The sequence below is a fragment of the Macrobrachium rosenbergii genome, chromosome 2 (assembly GCF_040412425.1).
Source record: "Macrobrachium rosenbergii isolate ZJJX-2024 chromosome 2, ASM4041242v1, whole genome shotgun sequence".
Classification (NCBI taxonomy): domain Eukaryota; kingdom Metazoa; phylum Arthropoda; class Malacostraca; order Decapoda; family Palaemonidae; genus Macrobrachium; species Macrobrachium rosenbergii.
The window spans coordinates 43365075-43392644 of NC_089742.1; the positions used below are offsets into that span (position 1 = coordinate 43365075).

The 27570-nt window shown below is 37.3% G+C and overlaps 2 protein-coding genes across 2 annotated transcripts in view; one reads left to right on the plus strand and one right to left on the minus strand.

Annotated features, from left to right (window-relative positions):
• Positions 1–14333, plus strand: part of LOC136845892 (discoidin domain-containing receptor 2-like) — a 176129-nt gene extending 161796 nt beyond the window's left edge. The window contains exons 7-9 of the mRNA XM_067116341.1: positions 6960–7093; positions 7881–8091; positions 12154–14333. Coding sequence (XP_066972442.1) covers positions 6960–7093; positions 7881–8091; positions 12154–13868 — 2060 coding nt within the window. The 3' untranslated portion in view covers positions 13869–14333. The remainder of the gene's footprint in view (positions 1–6959; positions 7094–7880; positions 8092–12153) is intronic.
• The window catches only part of LOC136842879 (uncharacterized), a 465824-nt gene that overhangs the window by 206254 nt on the left and 232000 nt on the right, over positions 1–27570 (minus strand). The window lies entirely within an intron of this gene.

Below are 27570 nucleotides of genomic sequence, written 5' to 3' on the forward strand. Positions count from 1 at the left end.
AAATGAATTTCAAAATGAGATCATTGCGGTCGTTGGAAAACTTCCCATTTACCTGCTTTAAACAGGATACAGCTGGCCTTACAAAAAGGACAATTCCCGATTCTAAATATGATGTAGCTACTTGTGAATATAAATGACGATGGTGTTTACAGACTTTACGGAGAAATTCGCTTTGTACTAGTAGTTCTGTCAGTTTTTCACGAACGCATACACACACAAGGACACTCACACACACACACGCATATACACATATATATATGTACACTGTATATTAGCACACACATATATAAATACATAAATATATCATATATAATATATATATAATATATATATATATATATATATATATATATATATATATATATATATATAAAAAAGAATAGTCCTAAAAACATTTCCATGCGTTTGCCAATCAAGCTATAACTGTGATACCTGCAGGAATGCCAGATATAGATAAAAATAAAATACAAAAAAGTAAAATATTGCCCTGGCCATGGGCCGCGGAAAAAAAAAATTTCATTTCCTGTCGTCGAAAATGAACAACACCAGAAAGCACTCAGGGAACGTAGACCTCTTTTAATTCTCTTTCCCCACCCCCCCCTCCGCCTTTCCCCCCCAAAAAAAATTAATAAATAGAAGAACTGAGCCAGTATCCGGATTTTAATCGACCTTGAAATGAGAATTACTTATCCTTAGCCTAATACAGATTAGGCCATTTCCTTCCTTCCCCAACAATATTTTTTTAATATTGTTGAAGTCTACCAATATATATTGTGGACTGAAACGAAGCTGCCAATACACACTGGGTAATACATAAACTCCCAGCTAACTCAGTGCAGATATTATCACCAAAACTTACAGAATTCCACCAAGAACTTTCATGAAATATTTTATGAAGATACAGACAAACAAACGAACCGACAGACAGACAGACAGACACTGGTTAATTCATAACAGCCGTCCAGCTTAATCGGCGGAGGTAGCTGGAGGCAAAATGATGGAACCCAAGTCACGAAAATTGCCGACAGAGAGAGAGAGAGAGAGAGAGAGAGAGAGAGAGAGAGAGAGAGAGAGAGAGACCACCACCACCACCATATAAAAGATGATTCCAGATCGGATAGAATGCACGCTGTTTCCCATCTTACGGATGTTGATAATTATCGGGAAAGTTATGTCGGCAGGGGCTCCTTTACAATTTGGATCAATAAAAGATTGTTTATTGGAACAAATACGCGATAATCTAGGTATGCCATCGTGGTTTTCTTCCATTCATCTACGTGATGCATATATTTCTTTGACCATCTTGGTTGGCTGTATTTTACAATGGTCGATATTATCAGTCTGCCTCGAAATCTTTGGTTTCTACGGTATTGTAAACATTCTTTTGTATTATTTCTTTTAGCATCTAGTAGATAACACTCTAATATAAAAAACAGATGCAACTGATATTCCGAAAGCTCATCTCTCGCGCATGCGTATTGTCTTTCTTGCCCTCCTTATAATTTTTATTATACTTACACTTATATTTAAATAGTCTTACGTGCGTGTAATGTAATAAAATGTAGTACTCCCCAGTCATCAAATAGTTATATGCAAATCATTCTACACGTCTTTCATAAAAGCGGTATACCTCTGCGATTTCTCCTAATAGGAACAGTGTATAATCCCTCCAGTTTTGTGTAGTTGGTCCTGGTATCCTTGAGCTGAGAGGATGTTCGAGATATTTTACGATATAACTATGAGAGAGGTATTCTTCGGAGGACTAAAAAGGACCTTGTAACATAGTCCGTAAACCTCAGCAGCGATCTGAGTTCTCTAGTTGTTGCTGAAGGGAGTTTGTGAAATGTATTCGTAAATGTTGTTGGGCGTATTAATTGCTTGTCTCCCAGCAATTAGCGAGAAGGTGGAAGATTGAAACACCTCGTCAATGAGACATTAAAACTTTTAATACGGGAAGTAATTACCATTTTTATGCAAAGGTACTAAGCATATATCTGTCGGATAATTCAAGGAGATTGACAACAGGCACGTTAAAATAATCGCCAAATTGATATTTTGAGTGTTAAATCAAGTATGAGCCTCGTTGTAAAAAGTAATAATCAATAAATAATTAAAAAGATAAACAAATAAATAAATAATGAAAAATAAATCGATTTTTTAAAATTACGCAACCTTGAACCCCTATATATGTATGTATGTATGTATGTATGTATGTATGTATGTATGTATGTATGTATGTATGTATGTATGTATGTATATATATATATATATATATATATATATACTATATATATATGTATATATATATATATATATATATATATTATATATATATATATATATATATATATATATATATTATATATATATATATATACATATATACATATATACATATATATATACATATATATATATATATATATATAAAACAGAAATATTGCACCACTCCCCTCATAAGCAGACCGATTTACACAAACAGCATTATTCACTTATATTCTCAGCTTAAAAATTTCTGTTAGCGGAAACCTTGCGTTAATCTAAATGGCAATTGCTGCTGTATTACTGCAATGACTGTAAGATTACAGACGCCTGTACAACGCTTCGGCCTCTTTACATATACTGCACCATTCATTTTCGTCTGGCGCATTAAAAAAAGAAATTAAACGAAAACCTTCATATACAAAATAATAACAGGTGTAGCGGTGGTAGTACCAGTCCCCGACACATTGCTGGCGCCGATACAGCTGCGGGACACCTGCAATGAATCGTTGTCGGGAACATCGTTTTTATCTCTTATTTTGGCAGCATCAATCGTGACTTACTTAGAGCTCCCGTGGCTCAATTACGGGCAAATTACGGCGTTTGGAGAAAATGCCACGAACGTAATTGAGGCGTTTAGTGTCAGTTTCATCATCAGGATGGCAGCAGTCTCTCGGATGTTAGAATTGAAAGATTTACGTTCAATTATGAGGAAAGGTCTTCCTGACAGTGCTAGAGATGCTGGTGCCAGTAACCTTAAGAAAGGCTGTGTCCCTGTTTTAAAGCTAGAGGTTGAACCACTACTTTAAGGTTCAAGAAAAAATTAACCACTACTATAAGGTTCAAGAAAAAACTCACTACTTTAAGGTACAGGAAAAACTGAACCACTACCCTAATGTTCAAGAAAAACTGTGCCGCTACTTTAAGGTTCAAGAAAAACTGAACCACTACTTTAAGGTTCAAGAAAAACTGAACAGCTACTTTAAGGTTCAAGAAAAAGACTGAATCACTACTTTTATGTTCAAGAAAGACTGAACTACTACTTTAAGGTTCAAGAAAATAGGTTCAAGAAAGACTGAACTACTACTTTATAGGTTCAAGAAAGACTGAACCACTACTTTATAGGTTCAAGAAAGACTGAACCACTACTTTGACGGTTAAAAAAAGGTTGAATCAATGCTTTAAATTTTTAAGAAAGGCTGAAAAACTACCTTCTAGCCTGAGAAAGGCTGAACATCTCATTTAAAGCTTAAGAATGATTGAATCACGACTCTGATGCATGAGAAAAGTCCAACCAATATTTAAAAACTTAAGAAGGAAAACTTATCTACTTATGTAGCTTAGAAACAAGCGGCTGACCTTAGGGATCTATTGCGAGCGACGATGGGTCACGATGATGCCTGAGTATCCAGCCACTATTATGTGTTACCAGTTATAAAAAGATAAGCCCCAAATGATTTATTGAATGGGGTCGGAGATCTACTGATTCGAGTTGAGACTACTTAAATAGTATTTTGTATTTACATCTTATTAAAGACAAATTTCTTCTCCAGTGATGTCGTATGTTGTTCATTCAGTTCTCACATTTATGTTTTATGCTCTCTCTCGTATATATATATATATATATATATATATATATATATATATATATATATAAGAGAGAGAGAGAGAAAAGAGAGAGAGAGAGGGCATCTACGACTCCCGTCGTCTAAAATCTCAACTCTTGTGCTGCTGCCTTCAGGTTATAATAAACATTAACGACACAACAGATGAAGCTCCTGGAACCCGCTGCTTTTAAATGTTTGGTCGCCCGAGATATATAATGTAGGGGCCTTCAGGGGCCAGTCTCCTGTTATGGGGGTGGGAAGGGGATTGGATTTAAGTTGAGTTCTCGGAGGATGGAAAGTGTTAATGGGGTTGTGCAGGGGCTATGGGAAGGGAGGGAGGGGAATGAAGGGGCAGAAGCCGCCGTAAGCAAAGGGGTGGGTGGTTAGGTGGGCTGGGATGGACGTGGAAGAAAGGATAGAATGACACATATCACCGTAAATGGGGACAGATGTTGGGTGGAGGAGGAGGGGAGGAGGAGGGAATGATCTTCGCGAGAGGAAGAGATGGGGGCCGGGTAATTGGATGGGTGTTCTTTGGGAAGATGGGGGAAAGGAAGGGGGGAGGGGCCGGAACGGTAGCCTCTCCCTCACTTGCACGTTCAGCTTTCATTGTGAGACTTCCATTAGCATTCCTCGGGCTGCTCCAGTGACTTTCAAAAATGCCTCCTCTCCTACTGCCCCTCCTGACGTCACCTCCCCCACCCCTACCAACAACGGCCTCCCCATTCCCCTTGACGTGTAGTTCGTTTTGGTTCCCAAGCATCATAGTATTCTCACCTCATTCTTCTATCTCTGTAACTGAAATATTTCTCTCTCTCTCTCTCTCTCTCTCTCTCTCTCTCTCTCTCTCATTAAGCCTGTGAACTTGTAGAATTCAACCGCCCCCCGCCGAAAAAAATGTTCTAAAGGAGGTGACAAAAGGGAAAAACAAGACAACAGACATCACATATTCTTTAGGTTCTTAATCAAGAATGAGACTCCATTATTGAAAAGGAAAGAAAGAAAAAGAGAGAAAAAACTGGGCTTCTCAGCCGCTTCATATACAAACACAAAAACTTAATGACCAGCTCGCCAACCCCCTTTCACCTACGGCACCGTTGCTTTCTTTCTTCACGTACTCTTGCTCGTCCGGTTAATTTAACTTACAGAGTCCTAACACTTCTCGTAGATTTTTTTTTGTGTCACAACGATAGTCTGCGAGTAATAATCTCAACTTTTAGACTGGGGCCAGACTCTCTTGCCACTACCCCCAGTATAAGTTTGCACAATGAAGACACTCTGGTCTGAGCGTCTGGACGGAACGTCAAGTACTCAGGGCCTGGACGTGTCATCTTCTCCCTCTCTTGTAAAATCACCATTTTTTGTGCTATGGGAATCATAGTTTCGTTATGAATAGTAAAAACACGCGAGGCTTAAGCATTAGCCTTGCCATTTATTCCGGTCGCTCCTTGCATCCCAACACTTTGTAATGCGTCAGAGCAACCAACAGATTCACTCCCATCTCCCAAACATGACAGAACCTTTCACCGATGTCACATCTGATTTTTCATTTATGTTAACTTAACTTTACTTGATTATCTTATTTCTAATTTTTGTATTCTTTTAACTCAGACAGTTCATTGAAAACAGTTATTCCTCTTGTCATTAGAGTCTATTCTTCATATTGTAATTATTACTATTGATTTCTTTTGACTGTGATAGCGTCATTCAGCTTTTCCGCCTTAGAAAACTTAGTTTCTGGTGTGATATATATATATATATATATATATATATATATATATATATATATATATATATATATATATATATATATATATATATATATATAATATATATATATAATATATATGTGTGTGTGTACAGCAGTATGTATGTATGTATATATATATATATATATATATATATATATATATATATATATATATATATATATATATATATATATATATATATATATATATATATATATACACGTATATGCGCATGCGTACGTATTTTAGGTACATACATATATATATATTTATATGCGTATATACACAGGATTTGTATATTTTGATCTTTAGCATTACTGTGCGACGTGAATTCTTGCTGTCTGCAAACTCATAACAACAGCTTATTGGTTTTATCCTTTGTAGGTTTTATCGTGGATTGGTGATTGTCTTTATGCACCAGCAAAGCTGCAAAGTTGATATTCTATTATTTAACTTCATCGTGTGAATAAAAAGAGATCGACAACGAGAGACTTGAATTTAGGAATGGACTTGTGTTATTATTAAGCCTAGAATTACATATTATTTTTCGAAAAATAAAACAAGTAATTATTACAAAATTCAGTCATTATTATTAGTGAAACAGATCATTATTGTTGTACAGATGAAATCAAGACTGTGTTTTTGAATGTAATAAGGATGTAGGAGTTAAAATTTCGAGGTAAAACTCAATGAAGATATTAAACGCATTCAGACAATAAAGGTCAAGATGGCTGGCCGGTTTGCCTCAGGGGAAGAAGGGAATAACCTAATATTTTAAACTATTAATAGCTGTTTTTCTTTTTACTGGCGAAGTCTACATTACAATTAGTTTCTGGTAACGCTGAAATATCTTGTTGAACATGGGAAGCTGAGATGACTGTCGAAAGCTCCCAAATGTAAATAAATATTTTTTTAATTTGGACATAAATTTCTGTTACATTGCAGGCACACGATTGCACATTATATTTTTCAACTGAGTAATTACGTTGTTATTATGATTATTACTGGTGTACCTAACCGTCAGATATGACGGCAATATAAGACAGGGCCGAGACGACAAGCCCCAACACAATGAACGTGTACCGTCGCAAAGTTTGGAACAGTGTACCTTCATTTTGTAATGTTTATATAGGGGCTTGAATCGTTGTTGCAGAGAACAATTATATGTGTAGCCTAGGCTTTTCATTATACAGAAATTGTTTTTCTTATCATCTGACTAGCGATACAAGTAAGTAATGTGCAGCACCTAAAACCTCTTCCTTTCGGATTCTGAATCGTCACTTTAGAGTAAGGCAGTACTTATCCGAACTAATCCCCCCCTCTTTGTTCCCTCTTTTAGGATACGAGTGGGTGGGGTGGAAGAACGACTCTCACGAAGGGAAGCCCGTCGAAATCACCTTCAACTTCGACACAGTCAGGAATTTCTCGAGTGTTCACCTCTACGCCAACAACCTCTTCACCAAAGAAGCCGAGGTGAGGGAGATTTTCTCACGAACATGATTGCCATTCGCACGTGTATTTGTTAGTCAGTCCTTAATCTTTCTAATGCCTGATTATATTTTAATAGGACTGTGAAGACATTTGCATGGAACAGACCTGAAAGACCATTAACTTACACATTAGAACGGAAAACAGAAAATACCAAGGAGAAAAGAATAGCTAGTGAATAACGATAAGTTAATAAATATACATAAATGAATATGTACACTCATAAGCGTGGATGTCGATCGGAAAGACATGATTATTTAAAGTAGCACCACAGCTTCCAGTTACACCTACTTGATGAATTTAAAGATACTGGCCATTGTATAACTTGCACATTAGCTGGCTACATATGAACTTAACAGTATGTATAATGACATTCCCAGTAATATTTTTAACACAGTTCAGATTAACATTCTTCTGTATTTTATGTTGAGGAATTTTATCCTCGCTGAGAATGTGTCAGATTCTGAAAGTATATTTTCTTGTTCTTCATAGAGTTTGTTAATGATTAAACTGTCTTTTATTAGTTGAGATATGACAATTCGTGAATAAAGTAAGACATTATTCTGACATTTTAGGAGTAATACAAACCCCCCATTCCCCCTTTTCTAGCTCTCCAGTACTGTATTTCTATTTATATGTGCAAATTGTTCAATATCAATTTTACACAAAAAGTTCTGAAGAAGCATATAACGTATAACGTGCTTTCCACAAAATAAACCATATTACAAACAAACATATAAATGACGTCGCCTATGTTGTTACTCTCCCACAGGTGTTCTCTCGAGCGCAAGTGTTCTTCAGTCTGGACGGAGAGCACTTCGACGCCCATGCCCCGGTCGAATTCGAGCCCCGGAGCGACCGCATTTTCGAGAACGCCCGAAATGTCACCATCGACCTCCAGAGCATCTCGGCCAAACACCTGAGGTTTCGGCTCTACTTCGCCCGTCGCTGGATCATCATCTCGGAGGTCGTTTTTGAATCAGGTAAGATTATTATTATTATTATTATTATTATTATTATTATTATTATTATTATTATTATTATTATTATTATTGGTGAAGAAATCCACAGCGGTGAAACTGAGAAGAAGAATCGAGCAGGTTCTCAAAAGCTCTCGTTTATATATATATATATTTCTGATATGTTTTTACATTTCCACCATTGTGGATCTCTTCACCGTTTTAATGGCTCATGCTATTATCAGATTTTCATGGATTATTATTATTATTATTATTATTATTATTATTATTATTATTATTATTATTATTATTATTATTATTCATACGATATGATTTCTTTGCCCTTTAAATGTATTTGGACAATATCTTCATTAATATTATTATTATTATTATTATTATTATTATTATTATTATTATTATTATTATTATTATTATTATTATCTTAAATGTAAAATGTCACGTAAACTGCAAAGCAAGCTTCCACAAAATACAATGGTCGTATATGAACTAAAAGAATGCAGAAGAAAATAACAGATGAAGATCACTCCCAAATAGCTTCAGTAACGATAGAATAAAATTCCCCCCAAAAGCAATGGAAAACGAACTCTAGAGAAACTTTATTTAAAATGCGGACTTCCTTCTCAATACCAGCTTCAAACGCACCAGGCGAAATTGCATACCTGATCCGCGTAGGGAAACAAAGTACAAGAATTTTTTTCTAATGAAAACACAACTACCAGACATAACTCGCTTGCTGCATCCCTCGACTCAAACGCAAGGAGGTATATAACGGAGAAGAGAATGAGCGTAAAAAGAGGAACTAGGAGACACCGAGACACCGCCGAATTTTCACAAGTTATCGTCTCGGACATTCTTTTCTTCCCCCTCCGATGCCAGCCTCTCTCTCTCTCTCTCTCCTCTGTCCCCGTCCCCGCATAATCAGAATGTTTGGGTGGCTCCGGTCTCCTGCAAACTATTTTAATTCTCTGCATATCCGTTCGATAACAACGTCTCTCTCTCTCTCTCTCTCTCTCTCTCTCTCTCTCTCTACCCGTGTATTGGATCCCTTTTATATAAATACCTTCTCTCTCTCTCTCCCTCTCTCTCTCTCTCTCTCTCTCTCTCTCTCTCTTCTCTATATCTATATATATATATCCCTTTATATATATATATATATATATACATATTATATATATATATATATATATATATATATATAAACTCAAACGATATCTCTGTGTGTGTGTGTGTTGCAATGAACGAACTAGTCCTAAATAAATCCCCCATGTTAACGACAGCTTATTGTTCAGCGGGCAGCTGAAATGGCAAGAAAAAATCAGAAAAAAATTAAATCTAGCAAGTCTAACATCTGTTTTGAAGTTGGGCGAGTTCCCTCTGAGAATGGTATTCTTAATATACGTTTAACATAAGAAGAAATGAGTTCTCGCAGTGTTTACGTGTAAAGGAGCAAAAGAAGTGGGTGAAAAAGATTGACTGCAGAAAATACTTGGTCTTTTTGTCCAGAGGGTGAAGACGAAGCGTATGAAAAAGACAGATGACAGTAGAGACATACAGTATTTCCATTAAAAGAAGGACGAGAATTATATATAAAAATTACGATGACAGTTGGGGTATAGTGTCTGTCTAAAGGAGTAAGAAGAATGTATGAAAAAAGAATGAAGACAGTAGATATACGATCTCTCCGTTCAGATGAGCAAGAGGAGTGAGCATGCGAAAAAGAATGTCGACAGTAAATGGACGGAGACGATTTACTCGTCTGGCGGTTATTAAAGGCTTATCTAAGGCCCCTTATCACAGTCTCGGACGTCTGCTGGTGACAAGACTTAATTGGTTAAGCACCTTTTATCTCTTTCTCTCATTCCCCCTTTACTTGCGGCCTTGAATAGCAGTGTTCTAGCGCCTTGTTTGGTGTTCGCGTAGCCGTGAAAGGAATCAAATTTGCGGAGACTCCGAAGATAAGCAGATTAACCCCCGTCCGAAGTTGTGGAAAGTTTGACCCATTGAGAAAAATATGTCAGCAAAGCCCAGGGGGCAGCCATTTTTACCTCTGTGTACGTTGTTGGATGGAGGTCGTTTGTTTAGCCGGGTCTGTTAAACAACTTAAACTGTTCATCTGTTCACATGGTATCTCAAAACCTCATGAATGGATTTAAATGACATTTTCATGAGGGACGGGCTGTTAACAAAGGAACTGGTAATTAGATTTTGGAATGAATTAAATTTTTTCCTCGCGCTTGAGGAACGTGAGCTTTCTAGAGTTTGATGTTATTGTAGATTTTTAAAGATACTGAATGCGCAAATTGTACCAGTTTTGTTTGACTTTATTTCTTCAAGACCACAAGTGACCATCAACGACAATTTTGAAAAGACACAAGATAGAAAATTTTATGAAAATATGAGGAATAAAAAGATAAGTAAAAGAAATGCATACGTTCGTACATAAGACAGAAATTCCATAATGACTTAAAATGGTAAGTTTAATAAATTTCAAAGTGAGTTTCTTCGTAAAAATATAGACATGTATTTTTAAACTTTCTCACGTCTTAAATGGGCAAGTATAAAGCAAAAGATGTTGGAGGAACCTTTAAAGTATGTTTTCTTTGATGGGCCAATTTGTTCATCTCTTGGAGTTTAGAATTTTTCTTATTTTTTTTATATTATTGTAACTTGTATTTCACGTATTATGGAAGCTTAAATGCTCTTGACGGTCACAAGTCAAAGCAAAAGAGGAGGGTTGTGCCTCGGTCATTGCTACTGTTAGCACACACACACGCACACGCACACACACAAAACCTTTTATACCACCTGCAACAAATGCGAGCAGCAGTGAGTCATTAAAAGATCTCGGAGCCACTGGAGTGTAAATTTAATTGAATCGGTATGCATGTAAGCATTGGAGAATATTGCAATATGCATTTTCTCTGAAAGGGTCACAAAAAACATTACCGATATTCACAGCATCGAAACAAGCCCCCATCAATACAGAAGGACTTCACCCCGCGCTGCTGCTCTAGTTAAAAGCACTCGTCCTCGCGGGATATGCGACTGCGTGGCGATCCCTATCAGAGCTCAGGCCGAAATGGGCTTCGAAACATAACATGTAAATGAGGCGATGCACGTCGTTGTTGGGATTGCAACTGAGTCTCTCTTTCTCTCTCCCAGTCGCTGCCGGTAACGCTTTAATATGAATGAACTCGCGAGGTGGCCCGCCCAGACCGAAGATTAACCAGAGAACTGTATCGAATCCCTTTAGTGATTCGTTTAATTCGGTCTTTTATTTCTTTTCCTTTCGATTTCTTTGATGATTTATCGTAACAACTAATGGGTATTGAGATCTGTTAATTGTTTTGCCTGGTATCCCTACAGGTTTAGTATATTTTTATTTTCCTTCAAATTTCTTATATTTTGAGCGGGGGGGCGGGGGAGGAATGTATATATCAAATTTCTACCATATTCCTTCATTATTTTCATATTTACACGAGTATCCTTCTGTGAGATGAGGTTCAAGTTGCCACTGATGTAGTGTTCTTTTGACCGTTCATGTTTCTAATTGCAGAAGAAAACTCCACGTGGCGCAAGAAAACTGGTTTTCGTTGTATGGGATGCACGTTTATGTTTAAAGTATTTTTTTTAAGTAAAAGAGACTTTGTAATAATTTTTTTTAATAGCAAGGAAGATGTGAAGGCTTATCAGTATATTTATAGCTTTTTTATGATATAAATAGTTGAAATCTTCATCACTAAAAAAGCAAATAATATCGGTAAATAGAAATGTTATTCACAATTTTACGTCGACCATCTTACAATCATTAAGACTTTTCCTTTATCCGTTTGTTGCGAGACCATTATTGGAAAACGACTTATACTAGCCACCTTAATCTAAGATAACTGAAATATCAACACACTGTCGTTAGAGTTTTATATTAATCATATGTACCATGCATGGTTGTAAAAATTTTCATGTTGCTTTTAATTTTTTTAATTTTTTACCACTTTTCCAGGTAATGTTCTCTTTAAGAATCGTGCGCATAATTATTCTTACATTTTCTTTTCTTCTTTCCAACAGTTCCTTGTTCCTGCAATTCGACTCAGGACGAGCCCTCATTAGTACCGATGATTGAAGAAGAAAACACTGCTAATCCAGACGTTAAAGACCTCACCCCAGTTGTCCCAGCTCAAAGTCCCTCCTCCAGACTCTTAGTCGGGGTGCTAGTTACGCTGGGTGTAATATTTGGAGTCGTTCCTATAGCTCTGTGCATTTTTTATTATCGCTACAGGCTTACAAAGACCAAGACGCCACCTTCAACACTTAACAGTATCGATGCCAAGAAAGTATCAATGAAAATGAGGGACTTCCAGATGAATATGAGCTTGACTTCGACGTCAAATGGGTTTTCCAGATCCAAAGGAGACCTGTACGGTCATCTCCCTCTGGACGAGGAGGCAGTTGCTATGTACCAGGAGCCATTCAAGTCTCCCCTTCATAACCCTGGATATTTTACAGTGGGACCCACCATGAAGCCTACAGAAGTCCCACTCAAGTGTTCCTTCCCTCTCGATACTGATGATTCTGTTGACTATGCCGTGCCTGATCTAACCATGGCATCATCTGCGCCTTTCCCAGATATATTTTCATCTCCCCCTCCACCGGTGCCTCTGACTCGCCCACCTTCTAAGTTACCAAACATCAGAACTCGCACAGATGCTCCAATATCAAAGCCTATCCCGGCAATGCCCCCACCACCTGACCAACAATATTTTGTTGCACCACAGCTCTGTCATGCATCAAATATCCAGGGTGTTACGGGATCGGTGATATATGCTGTTGCTGATGCTTCTAGCTCGAATACAGAGAAACCAGTGCCTGAAGTTGACGGCGCAAACATAAAGGCCTTAGAAACGCTAGGTGAAGGACTTTTTGGTATTGTCCAGCTTTGTGAAATAGAAGATGGTTATGGCGGCACAAAGTTGGTTGCCATGAAGAGCCTCAAGGTTGGCACTGATGAATCTGCAAAGAAAGATTTCCATCAAGAAATTCGTTTGCTGAGTCAGCTTGATGACCCTAATATTGTAAAACTTGTAGGAATGGTAACACAGACAGAACCCTTGTGTGTGCTCTTAGAGTATATGAAATATGGAGATTTATATCAGTTTCTGCGGCGACACAATGGAGAGGGCACTGTTACTCCGATTAGCTTTACTGATCCAGAAGGCGAATTGGGACCAACTTTAAGTTATGGTGCTCTCATCTATATAGCATCCCAGATAGCTTCTGGAATGAAACACTTAGAAACTCTTAATCTTGTTCACAGGGACTTGGCTGCCAGGAATTGTCTTGTTGGCAGTGGACTGACAATAAAAGTTTCAGACTTCAGCATGAGCCGTGCTCTTTACTCGAGTGATTATTATCGAATAGGCGAAGGGAGAGCACTCCTGCCTATTCGATGGATGGCGTGGGAGTCTATCCTTCATGGCAAGTTTTCCACAAAGAGTGATGTTTGGTCTTTTGGTGTTACCATGTGGGAAATCCTAACGATGGCCCGCCAGCAACCGTATGATGACCTGAGTGATGAAGGAGTGCTGGAGAACGTTTCTCATTGTTACCATGGGGATGAAACAAATATGATTCTGTTGCCCCACCCACCCTTGTGTCCCAGGGAGATGTATGACATGATGACCGCCTGCTGGAGACCCAACGAACGTGACAGACCTCCATTTTGGGAAATACTCATGTTCCTACAAAGGAAAAATTTGGGTTATACTCTGGACTACAAAGAGTGAAGCTCTTGTTATATGACTTGTTTTCATGTGCCATATAGATCTCAGTGGGTTGTACATTTTTACGTGAATAGTTTAATAGGACACGAACCATGGTGCATTTAAGTGTGATTTAGTTTGTTGTTCAGACTTGAGTGTAGTCAGTAGAACTGTGGCATTTAAAATGATGTAAATCAACCCTCTGTGGATTGTGTTTGAACTATGATGATGTCAAGTGATTAAGAGCTAAGAGGTTTCATGCTGAAAAGGACTAAACTAAAAGTGATTACGAAAATATAAGTCATGGACTGAATGTTAAAGGATTAAGGTTAAATCTGTATTTGGAAGGAGGGGTGATAACGGCATATGCCAAGTTCCAGTATCGTCCAATTACAGTTCATCTGATGGCATTTACATATTTCATATAAACAGTAAATATCAGCGATTTTGAGGAGAATGTAGAATTTTCATACTCATTTTGAACTTACGCACTCGAAGTGAAACTTTGAAAATATGAGTAGAATGTGTTCTTAATTCATAATGCGAATTTTGAAATAATCCCCATTAGCAATTTTGTTACCCTTGTTGTGCTAAGATTTATCCTTATCTTAGTTTCAGACTAAAGATTCTTATGGGGCCTTTATTTTGGGTTGTGGCTTAGCCTGTTTGCAGGGTATCATTTGCAACAGTTAACTATTTGCTTTCGCTTGGCAAAAGTAAATAAGCCGCCTACGCGTCACCAGATATATTTTAATTCCTCCAAAGTGAAGTTTTGAATGAACTCTAAGGGAATAGTACGTCACGTTTTGTGGAGTCTACGCCCCACTAATGGAGGTGGTAGCTAATCGACGTTGTTGACCGACAGTAGCGGTGATGTTTCAGTAGTACGTAAAGAAAAGTTGTCTTTATAATCATAAGTTCGTAGCTGAATCTGGAGAAAGCAGAGTTTTTCTTCGGAGGTTTTGTGATTTATCTGTGATACATATTTGCATTAATCGGAGGTTTGCTTTTGATTAAAACTCTGATTTGATTTCTGTTGTGAATCTTTGTCGAGTAAGTTTACTTTGTCGTGTATGTGAAATGAGTATTAGATACCACTGAACAAGTATGGTGCGGAAGATTTCAGTTGTATGTTGGCAAAGGAACGCACAATACATGCCAGACGTGACGGAAACAATGTTCAAATCATGAATATTTCAAAGGACGTATGTACTGCATTAGCCAAGAATTAATGTCGGTATGGTTGTAGAAAATTTCTGTAAGTGCCATAGGATATTAGAAAGCTTAAAAACAACCTTTAAAAAGTTCCACAATTTAAAATTACAAACCAGATAGTAGCGAATATTGTATTAATATGGAAGACTGTACATTATAAATCGTTCTTTTGAAAGACTGTTGAATGAAATACTGAGTCTTCAGTATAGAGAAGAATGGAGGGGAGCTAGATTTCAAGCAAGAGATTCTCCTTCTGAACTCAAATATTTAGAAAGACATATCGTAATGAATAAGCCACCGTTCAGCGCTGTGTAAATAGCTATAGACAGTAAGGGGATTGTTATGTCATTCAAGGAAGAAGTAATAAAGTAAGGGTTGACTCTGTGGCAATAAGTTAACGTTTCTGTTTGATGCTCACTTTAGATAGATGTACGCATAGAAACTTGTCTTGATACATGAAAGAGCAATGTCTGGGCCACAGGTACCTATCTCTCTCTCTCTCTCTCTCTCTCTCTCTCTCTCTCTCTCTCTCTCTCTCTCTCTCTCTCTCTCTCTCTCTCTATATATATATATATATATATATATATATATATATGTATATATATATATTAATAAAAACTTATAAAGAGAGAAAGAAAGACTTATAGTATAAACAGAACTGCAAGAAAAAAAAATTGGAAATAAATGAATATTTTATATATATATATATATATATATATATATATATATATATATATATATCCATTTTCTCTTGCAGATCTGTTTATATTCATCTCTCTCTCTCTCTCTCTCTCTCTCTCTCTCTCCACTGCATTTACTTCACAGACTTGCAACTACACACCCTCGCTTATTTGCCCGTCACCTCTTGTACACTTTTGTCCTGAACACGTAAGCAGCAGAACCTTTGCTTTTGAACTTGTGGCCACCATGCTAAGTGTAATATTTCCAAGTGAAATTCTTGAAATTAAAGCGGTGTCACAATTTTTTTTTTTTTTTTACATTTTTCCTTTGCAACTTTCTCAACTGTGCAGATGTCCACATTACTACCTGAGTGTTTTGTCACCATAAATCCCTGCTGTATTTTATAAAGATGTTTAAAGAATAAAACATGTACATAGCAAGGCTATTATTTATAACCTCCAGTGTGTAATTCTTTACTGCTATTGGAAATATAGGTGGATGATATTGCGAAAAGATAGATAAGTCGACAGCGTAAAGGACTTCGATGTTAACGGACGCCACTTCGAGGCTCCCCAGACTATTAAAAAAAAATACTATCGAGAGTTAGAGGGTTAATCGTCCTTCCTGTGGAGTGGAGTTAAAGGAGGGTCACCACTCTATAACGACAACACGCACCAATATACAAGGATGGATGAACTTAAGTTTCACGTATCCTTTCTGTAAAGAACCTTGCAGCTGACCTTGGGTGTCTGGTGAGAGATGTAAAGGTCGCAATGAAATCCAACAGTTGTAGGAGTAGTACTAATTAAGATGTTGATAAATCGTCTTATATGACTAATGCGAGTTGCAGCGGGTCACCATGGGTCACCATGAGGCCTGAGAGCTATCAGGATGATGTCCGAGAGCTATCAGACTAGTGGTAGCAATAGTAATTTTGGTGCTGGTGAAATAGTGATTATGATAGTGGTGACAGCTGGAAATGGAAAAGGTATTTGCAAAATGTTGCGTTTCGGGATAAGAAAACAAAAAAGAACGAAATAATAGTGATTATCAAAGCACAATGGCATTCCTAACGTAGCATCCTTTCGCATTTACTTCGCAAAGATAAAACAAAAGCTGGATGGCTTTCATGCCCTATGAATGTCAGGAAGCATCATAATGCGCCCAGGGTTTTAAGCAAGACTTCATTTCCTCTGTGTCACATCAAGCATGAGGGATTTAAGTTTTCTCATTTCCCTTTAGATAATCATAGGCAGCCCTCTTCCTCTCTCTCTCTCTCTCTCTCTCTCTCTCTCTCTCTCTTGCTTCTAGTCATTCCCTCTCTCTCTCTCTCTCTCTCTCTCTCTCTCTCTCTCTCTCTCGTTTACTCTTATCACGGCATTCCAAAATGCATTTCTCCCCTTCTCTCATAGACATTCCTTTTCCTTTTCCCCATGACACTGTATATCACACTTCGGCGATTTCCCCTCTGCCGGTCACGTGACGTCTACGCCCTCGTCATTACACACGGAATGCTGATGAGTTGAAATCTCTCTCTCTCTCTCTCTCTCTCTCTCTCTCTCTCATGTTTTCGTTGGAATGTGTTATCGTTTTCATACCGAAAATCACGTTTCAAAATTATCAGTCAGGTTTAACAAGTCATTTCGTTCCAGTAGTTTTATGCTAATGTCTATGATTTGCAACAGTTCGTCGCTTTGCACTTTACCAATATTTTTGTACCAATAAACGCTTCCTAAAAACCCTTCTCGATTCTAAATTTTGTTCCATTCCATATCTCAGGTTAACTACGAACTCCTAGGGTTGACTTTTTGAAGTGGCCATCTCTCTCTCTCTCTCTCTCTCTCTCTCTCTCTCTCTCTCCTGTGTGTGTGAATGTTCTGTTTTTTCTTTTGTCTGTCAAAATCATCTTAACAGCATTTTCAAATTAATTTTATTAATGTAGTCTTAACATGGCCACCCAATGGGAATAACACAGTTCATGCTGTAATATTTTTGGTCATGTAGATAATTCCAGCTTAATTCCTCGAATGTGGTCTTCGCGGCGCCACGCGATTTCAGAAAGAGCCACAATGGAAGCAGTTGCCTCATAATCATACGACTACTGTATTAGCGACAATAGCCAAATCCTCATCGTGTGTGGTGCGTCAGTAGTCCAGTATTCTGGCTTAATGACTCCACCTCACGGAATTACGTCTGGTTATAGGAATCGAATGGAACATAAAATTTAGGCCAAAGGCCAAAAGCTGGGACTTATGAGGTCATTCAGCCATGAAAAGGAAGCTGAGAGTAAAAACGTTTGTAAGGTGTAACGGGAGGAAAACCTCGCAGTTGCACCTTGAAACAATTGTTTAGGAGAGGGTGGAAAGTAAGATGGAAGAGAGAGGATATGAACGGAGGTTGAATAAAAGGAATGAAAGAGGTTGCAGCTAGGTGACGAAGGGATGCTGTAAAGGACCTTAAGTAATGTCTACAGTGCATCGGGTGAGGTGCGCTGAGGGCACCATACCCTACGTGGACGTCTGGTTATACTGTATTTCTACGTGAAGCCAAGAGGTTTGACATCACTGTCCTGTAGGGACAGTAGAAGTGGCCTCAAAAATAAGGCTGATATACTCGTATATTTGTTAATTTATTTCTCTTCATCAATACTTATATTGTTTTTAATATGAGAAGTTTATAACTTCATGGATTTATCATCTTTATATGCATCTTTGTGGACGTCTGTTTTGGCTTCTAATCTGAAAATTATATATTGCTCTAATTTAATTTTCTTCATATTTGTTTGGTAACATTATCCAATAAAATTTCTTGGACAGGCACAAGACATGTTACCGACGTTCTAATTAATGATTCACACAGAGAGAAATAATTAACATAGGAACATTTTTGCATGACCGCTTCTCATTCTCATAACGATGTATTCATTATGATGATTAATATTGACATTTTCCTGAAAAAAAATTTTTTTGTTAAAAACTGAAACGAAAAATCTTGTGCTCATATAAAAGTTTCTAGCTAACTGAAAAAAGATTAAATATGGAGATTTCAGTTATATGTTCAGTGAACCTCTTCAATAGGCCAAATGTATACAGTAACGTGAAAAGGTGCTAAGAAATTTGCCTTCGTCGGTGATGATCAAATAATCGAACAAATTTGAATTGTCTTAAAGTAATTTTTGAATAACGATGGGAACATTTTTGTTCCTGAACATGGGCGAATCTTCGCAGCGGACAAAGCAGCATAATTTGCCCCTCATGTTGTACATAAATATGAGCATCGGTGCATGCTGGCCATAATTTAATCTCCGTTGCTTAACTTTGATGACCTTCAACATAATGGGTGAAGAAAAATTTCAAAGCGCCACTTATGTCAAAGTTGTGACCTAGCCCCTCCCCCACCCCAAACACTTCTGCCAAGAGCGATAAAGTCTCCCCCAACCACCGCTCCCCTCCCCCACAAAAAAACAGCAAATATCCACTGCGCATTGATTTGAAAGTGCTATCAATGGTCCTCTACAATGGACTAGTTTAAAACAGCTGTTACTGATATTATATATATGTATATAAATGTGTGTGTGTGTGTGTGTGTGTGTGTATGCATGGTGGAGTGATTTGAGATGTCATAGAAAAAACACTACATATTAGATGCAAAATTATCGGAAAGCAAAGACATGAAATGGTTGATGTTTGCTGATGATACAGTACCAGTTGGGTATAGTAACATGAAATTAGTGAAAGACTTTAAAGGGTATCCGAGAAGGGAAAATGTACACGAAATCCGGGAAGATGGATCAATGTATGTCAATATGGAAGAAAGGAAGTGGTTGACAGCAACAAACTCGGTTTCAAAAAGAGTGCATTTACTGAAAAATTGTCCGACGAAAACGGCAAAATACACCTCTCTGAAACTGGTAATCATCGCGAAGAAATAACACACATACTACGGACACAAAATTTGTCGGAATAGGCCGTAAAGTTCCGTTTCTCTCTGGTTTTTATGACTTCCACAATAATTGAGAAGCCGAGTTTAGAAGGCCCAGATGTCTTACGTCTCTAAAGACGACAGTAGCGCTGTTTGACACAAGACTTTCGACCTCACGCGAGTTTCCGGAATGCCCAGCCACGGGCGGAGTAATTTTGTTTTATGTACCCGATGGAGAGAGGTCGTTAAAATACTATATAAATCTATGTGAAGAAGAAAAATACGCGAAAGGGAATCTTGAACGTCAAGGCGTGGTTTTTACCTGGACATTTGTTACACCTACTTTAGGGTTTCGTTCTGGATGTTTTGCCTGTTTTATCGGGAAGAACACCGACTCCATTAAACATAAAACAGGTGTAATACAACGCATACACACAAGAACCTTTACATATAAATATATATTTTTTTCCTACTTGGCTTTTCCCAATATTCAGAGTGGTTCCTCAAGGTTTTCAGCGAGCTTTTTTTTCATGATGAGGCTGCTAGCCTCATGTCCTTCTCCAACCTAACTGCAGCCCACCACAGTCGACTAATTACCAGGTACTTATACTGCAAAAGTCATCCTCGGTATGATGAATTTTTTAGGGAATGGAACTAAACAGCTTCTCCGGCCAGGACAAGCTAATATCGGACTCGAACACGTGATGTTTAAGTGAAAAATACCACAAGTTAAAATGACACAAGCTGATATGGTCCTGACCCGTTTCGTCCGTTGAGATATTTTCCAACTAACTGGGACGCTGCAGGAGAAATTTACCTTACAAATATCAAAATGAAAGCACAGTACAAACGAACGGTGACATCTTTATGTAACCCAGGAAATACGGATCATGAATTACACCTTATTAAGAATAAAGACAAAAAATTAAAATAACCAAATATTATTTTATACGATGCATTGTAACGGTAGCAAAGGCTTCTTGTGGTAATAATAAATGAGAAACAAAAAAAAATAACTTACTTGTACTGCCATATTGTAATAACTTTACGGATATTCTTTGTCTGCATAAAAAAAAATCAATGTTAATGTGTGGCATTTACGAGCAATAACGCAATGAAAAACCTCTGGTAAAGAATTCTCCTGACAATATCATGTAATTCACGTGACAGATTCCATGTTGGTCAGACTGGTATATAGAGAATTGGACAGCATAAGCCTAGATCAAATATGCACGAGATAGCAATGCAGTTTTTGTTCAAGAATGGAATAATAGCCAAGCTGTTAACTGGATAGTCACTAAAAAAAAACTGATCTATTCTAGAAGCATGTTTGAAAGAAATATAATTGATTCTGGTTTTATAAAGGAAAATATTGATAATTATGTATTCATCAGCCGAGGAATGTATAAACTTGATCTAAGTTAGGATAAGTTCGGTCAGGTCGTTTTGTCTTATTTTCCACACTTCTTGAGCATAACACTGAAATTTCGAATTTTCCCGTTATTTATGCCAGGACAAAAGCCACTTCCATAACAGCGCGCGAGCGTTAAATCAAATTGTACCTTTAGCTGATGAGAAAAATGTCAATTATTCTATTCCAGGTCTTCATATGAATTATATAATGGCCGGTGACTGACGCACGTTTGTCGCGGTGAATAAATTAGCCGTTTTAAATCTAGTTGACGCGGTGGCCACAGTCCATAATAGTTCACAGCGCAGGTGTTATCATTCTAAATGGAGGGTAATTCGTAAAGCAATCCCAGGGGAGTAACCGGGTTCTACGCTGTATAATAATAATAATAATAATAATAATAATAATAATAATAATAATAATAATAATAATAATAACTCTTTGCTTTCCAAATGATTAACTTTGCAATGATGACTGTTCATTCATATACCCTCCAAAGTCCGTGAAAGTCCGTGAGAAGAGAGAGATATATATTTTTTTCTGAGGCGTATATTTTCCCTATACTGACCTGAAAAGTAAATTTCGTATCTGCCCATAAACCCCTCTTTCCCCATCCAATGATTTCCGTATCATTTCCCCTTTTGTTTTCCGTCCCATGATTAGTATTTCCCACAACGAGAAGTCTACTCCCTTTTAAAACCCATATTAGCATTTCCCACAATGAAAATAGTCTCCTCCCCTTCAAATCTATATTTGATGAAGCCGTAGACGCGAATGTTTTAATATAGAGTTTTCACTTCATTGAGTAGTCCGATTGGAAATCAATAAATCTGCTACTCGCAAACCTCTTCCATTCTTTCTCTCTTTTTTAGTTCCACTGATTATCGTTCAAGCCCAATTTCAAGCGATGTGTAGAGGGAGAGAGAAGAGTAACGAAAGACACCGAAATGCTACTGCCTTTGAATTCAAGCACGTCTAAACAATCTGTTTTCTTCCGTTAATCTTAATTTAATTTACTTTCTTGGAGCTCATTCTTTTCAGTATTACGAAACATAGACGGCTCTATCCAATGAAATAAGCGACGAAGAGCAAATGAACGGAAAACATTTTTATGCAACATACCCTTTTGAAGGGTAACAAAGCACACGCACGTTCCCTCTTTCCCGTTTTCTTTTGTTACAGCGCTTCCAGGTCGACGAGTTCATTGGAGGGAGGACTATTCCAATTACTCCGGGAGTCGTTACTTCAGCAGTTTGGACATTGTTATTGTCACGTTTCATTGGTAACGCTGGTGAGAAAGCTGTTGGTTCTCAGGGGCTGCGTTTATTCTAGCCCTCTGGAGAGGGAGGACGAATGCGGGAGAGAGACAGAGTGGTAATAGGGGCTATTATATGTTTATGTCCATGTCACCAGGATCGCACTGCATCATTACTCGTATACCAAGTTACAAACAAACACACGCCTGGCCGAATGTTTGTTTGTTTGTTTATTCACCAATAACCTGTTTCCCTTACAGAAAGAGACTCCAGAAAAAAAAGAAAGGTCTCTACCATGTTTATCTTTTTAATTGCTGAATCGAGAATGAACCCTGGTGTAGAAAATTTCTACACCAGCTGCTTCATATTATTCCTCCATAGAAGCCAGTGCTTTCTCGGTTTCCACCTGCCAAAGCTTTTCAAAACTTCCTAAGTATACAAATTTTCCTATTATATTGTTTCCCATTCTCTCCACGTAAACAAACCACCTTAAAATACTCCGATCAAAAGCAAAGCTAATGGCCTGACAAAGCCCTGACAGTGTCAGGATCAGTACTAAAATTCCATATTTTTGTTATTTCCGGATGCATATTTTTTTCTTCATAATTTTTACAGGACAGATTTTTTTTTATAAAAGTACCCAATAGTGAGAATTGTTCAAAGTGCAAATATTACGACCGATACTAAAGCAATAGGTACAAAATTGTGCTTACCTTTGTTGTTACTGGATGCCTTTTAATTACCTGTAGATAAAAATCACTTCCATTATTCCACTGATCTTAATGTCATTCGTTGCTCCGTCTCCTTGGCTTCATTTACCTTCATAACCTTATTCTTGCTACCATTCACTTTCAACTTTCTTCATTTGCCTGTCTTCAACTTCTCTTCCCCAACACCAGTTGACAATGTATCATCTGTAAACACTAACGAATGCACACCCAATCCATGATACCCTTTTCAATGCCACAAATTCACACCTACATCCCCAATTTTGCCTCAGACCATCTTTTATACTCGACTCAGTCACTCTCCCACCTACGTATTCTAGTGCATGCGTCACTTTTATCACAAAAATAGTACGGGTCAGTAAATTACTTGCAGCACCAAATATCCTCAGCATCCTTCACATCGCATGTGCAGCAGCTGAAAAATTAGCTTTTATTCTAAGACCTAGCATGGCACATATAGCTTTCCATTTGACCCACAATCATTCTTCTGTTACACGTTTTACTATCTTAATCAAAATTTTACCATGAATCTTCCAAAGTTGTTATAATCATTATAATCTCCTCTATCACCCTTTTCCCTTATTCAGACGAACGTTTACTCCCCTTATCCAGTTTTTCCAGGCATACTTGACGCAGCCTGGTCAGCTGCTCATGCCATTACCACTTACCCAGAGTCTCACATGTAATCCCATCAACATCATAGTACTGTACATTTCTATTTTTTAACCTCTTAAACGTTCTCCTGACATGCTCAAAAGTCACTTCTACAGGCATTATCAAATTTTTTGGAAACCCTTTCACTCTTTCACCACTCAAATCAGCATCTCTTCTGTCCTTCTTATGAAAAAAATCTCCAAAATACATCGACAGAGAACTAAATATTTTCAGAAAGCACATTCCCAATATCATATTTTCCTCAAAGAGCCTTTTGCCCGCTAATCTTTCTCCCTGCACATGCTTCCCTTCAGTAAAATTTCTTTTCCTCCCAAATTAATTACCCAGATTTCCCCCGGAAGTTTCATTATATCCTACCGTTTTTCTTCTTGCTTTATCTTTTCTTCCGTCGTGTAACCAGCCTTAGACAATCTCCTTTATTTAGCGACGAGAACAGAATATAGAATTTAGGCCAAAGGTCTGGCGCTGGGACCTATGAGATCATTCGGAGCTGAAATAGAAATTGACAGTAAAAAGGTTTGAAAGGTGTAACGGGAGGAAAACCTCGCAGTTGCACTAAGAATCAATTGTTATTATAGGGTGGAAAGTAAGGTGGAAGAAAGAGAATATGAACGGAGGCACAGTAAAAGGAATGAAAGGGGATGCAGCTAGGGGCCGAAGGGACTCTGCAAGGAACCGTAAGTAACGTCTTTAGTGCACCGCAAAAGGTGCACAAGCAGCCTACTTCCCTAGGGTTCTTTCTTTAGTGAGCTATCACTTCAGTGTCATTAACAATGCTTACTTAGCATATATATATATATATATATATATATATATATATATATATATATATATATATATATATATATATATATATATATATATATATATATATATATATATATATATACATATACATATACATATATACATATACATATACATATACATATACATACATATACATGTATATATATATATATATATATATATATATATATATATATATATATCTCTCTAATACTCATACAATATAATACATATGTGTGTGAAATTTTCTGGAGAAGGTGTACATACGTGATTCACCAGTTAAAATATGAACTCGGCAGGATCTGCTGTCTTATATTCCTTTGAAGTCACCTCTGTTTTCGCAGGGTCTGTCAATCACTGTCTGACGTATTTTATAAGAAAACATCATCCCTCTTGATATGGTAATACCTCAGTATAAAAGTCGTTAAGTATAAGGCAAGATATTATTCGCTCCCTTTCAGCTCTGCCAGAAGAGAGTGTCCACTCATGCAGGCCATAAGAACGAGAAAAACAAAGTTGAGCTCAGAATTAACGCCCCTGCCTTATTGAATACCAAGTTTACTGAAACGTCCAACGAACGAACTAACCAGCTCTAATAAGGTGACAAGACCTAACAAAGCCGGAAAGCCAACAGAATAAGCGCTTTTTCCCTGTTTCGTTCTTTACCACTTTTCTTTTAGCTTAAGGGAGGGTTTTTGTTGTTGTTGTTGTTGTTGTTGTTGTTGCACTTTGAACTGCATTTATAGTTAGAATTACCGTATACTCTTGTAATGAAATTAAACATACCCAAAGATATTTTTCTAGAGCTTAGATTCTCTCTAAACAGTTGGAACTGTGTGTGAGAGAGAGAGAGAGAGAGAGAGAGAGAGAGAAATAAGCTTAATAGGAAAACACACTTCGGCGTCACACAAACTTTTGTATTTGGCCACAAAAAAAAAAAGCAAAAACACTGTGATATCCCTCATCGTCCATCATCTCTGGCATTGACAATACCAGCGCGTTTTCGTACAAAAAAAAAAAAAAAAATGTATCATACAAGTTTTTCTTTCTACGCAGATAACGAAGGGAAAAAATCACAACTATTCCGCTCCAGTTTTTATAGGGGATTATTAGAATTTTGTTTTTCTTCATGTATCCACAAGCGACAGTTTAGCTTCCATTCAGACTAAATATTTCTGTACAGTTCAGTCAGTGAATGATAATGTTTATGTTTGCTAGGTTATGAACAAACACACAGAAAAAGCATACACAAGATGATATATATATATATATATTATATTATTATATTCATACACACACACACACATATATACATATATATATATATATATAATAATAGATAAAAGTGTTTTGACGTGATTTAGTCAAGTGAAGAGATTGGTGAAAAGAGTGTATAATTTGGAAGTGTTAGGAATGAGGAGAGGAAGACCTGGAAAGTGCTGGATAGAGCGTTTAAAAGAGATATAGGAAAGGAAGGATCTTAACAGCTAGGATGCGTGAACATGTAAGAGATAAATGACGCCAAATGTGAAGTGGGTGTTCGATGAGCTGCTGATGAGCCTTTTGTGCAGTTGGAGTTCCTTTCACTACGGGTTCATCGGTAATTCAGCAGTTACTTTATAATTATATATATATATATATATATATTATATGTATATATATATATATATGAAATCTCTCTCTCTCTATCTTCCAACCAAGAGAAGGCAAAATAATTTTTCAGTTATGGAGAAGCAAATTGCCAGTCTAACAAATTAAACCTACAGACAGACGCGCTGGTGGCATAAAAACATCTTTTATTTTTTTGCCGCTCAACTTTGTTGGAACTAGCAGAGAGAGAGAGAGAGAGAGAGAGAGCTGAAAACGCAATTCGACCAGCCTCCCTTTTCATTTTTGCATCCTGCGTCAGTCACAGAAACAGTGAATCTCCTCACTGGAGATGATGATAAGATATGGCGGATTCACGTTTTGGGAATGATTAAACAAAAATTCTCTTTGAGTACTGCCACTGTCATTTATGGTTTCAGGTTTTCTAGGTATGTTTTCTCCTGAATCTCAGAGGAACTTCTCAGCTTACCAAAGGATTTTTTTAAAAATTCTGCAGTTTCCATGGACCAAGACTGAATGGTTGTTCTATAATTTAATCTGGGCCATAGTGGTGATCCAGCATTTTTGGAGGGGTGGGGGGATGAGGGTTTGCAGGTTGGGAGAACGGAAATTTACCTTTTGAATATGATTTAGGCTAGAATTATGACCATTGTAAGATGGGGATAAATTCTATGTCTCTGCCCCAAACATCATAAGTTATGCTTGCAATTTATAAGTCAAATCTCACAAATCTCGATAGGGCCCTTAATTGCTGATTTTTTCAGTTTACGTGTTGATTTATGTATCATGCACCAATTTCACGAACTATACAAGCTAATAATTTCTATGCTAAAATGCTAAATCAAGAAAATAGTTCTCTTGGCTTTTTGCAAGTATTGACGTAAGGCCTTACTAGATAAGCAAATCCACTCGCCACCTTAACTCTCAAAAGTTACACATATTTCTGTCAAGGTCAGTTTAGGTCTTTGGACCTATCCACTGGATTTTTAATCATTTCTATCATCCGAAATATGAAGGCCCATTAATTTATTAAGAATGCCCTCACAAAATGGATATGTATGTGTTATAAATAAGTAAAAACATAACGAATGTAATAACAAACAATTAATAAGAATAAAAGTAAATCAGCAAAAGGAAAAATATATACGTACACAAATATCAATGAAAATTACTGATGAAAATCAACTAACGGATATATGAATGCTTACAGTCATACTAACAAAAGACAAATTAATGCAGTAGTAAGTGGACTATTACAGAAAACGTAGGACTACGTGTTAACAATTTAGATCCGGTTCATGGGAAATATCAGAGCTATAAGAGAACATCGTAAACTCTGACCTAAGGTCGGTTGCAAGTGCCACATTCGCTGCACACTTTCTCGGCAAACAGCCAACAATAAAACGAAGGCTTTTGTGCCCAGCCAAGAGTCGCCGGAAGTG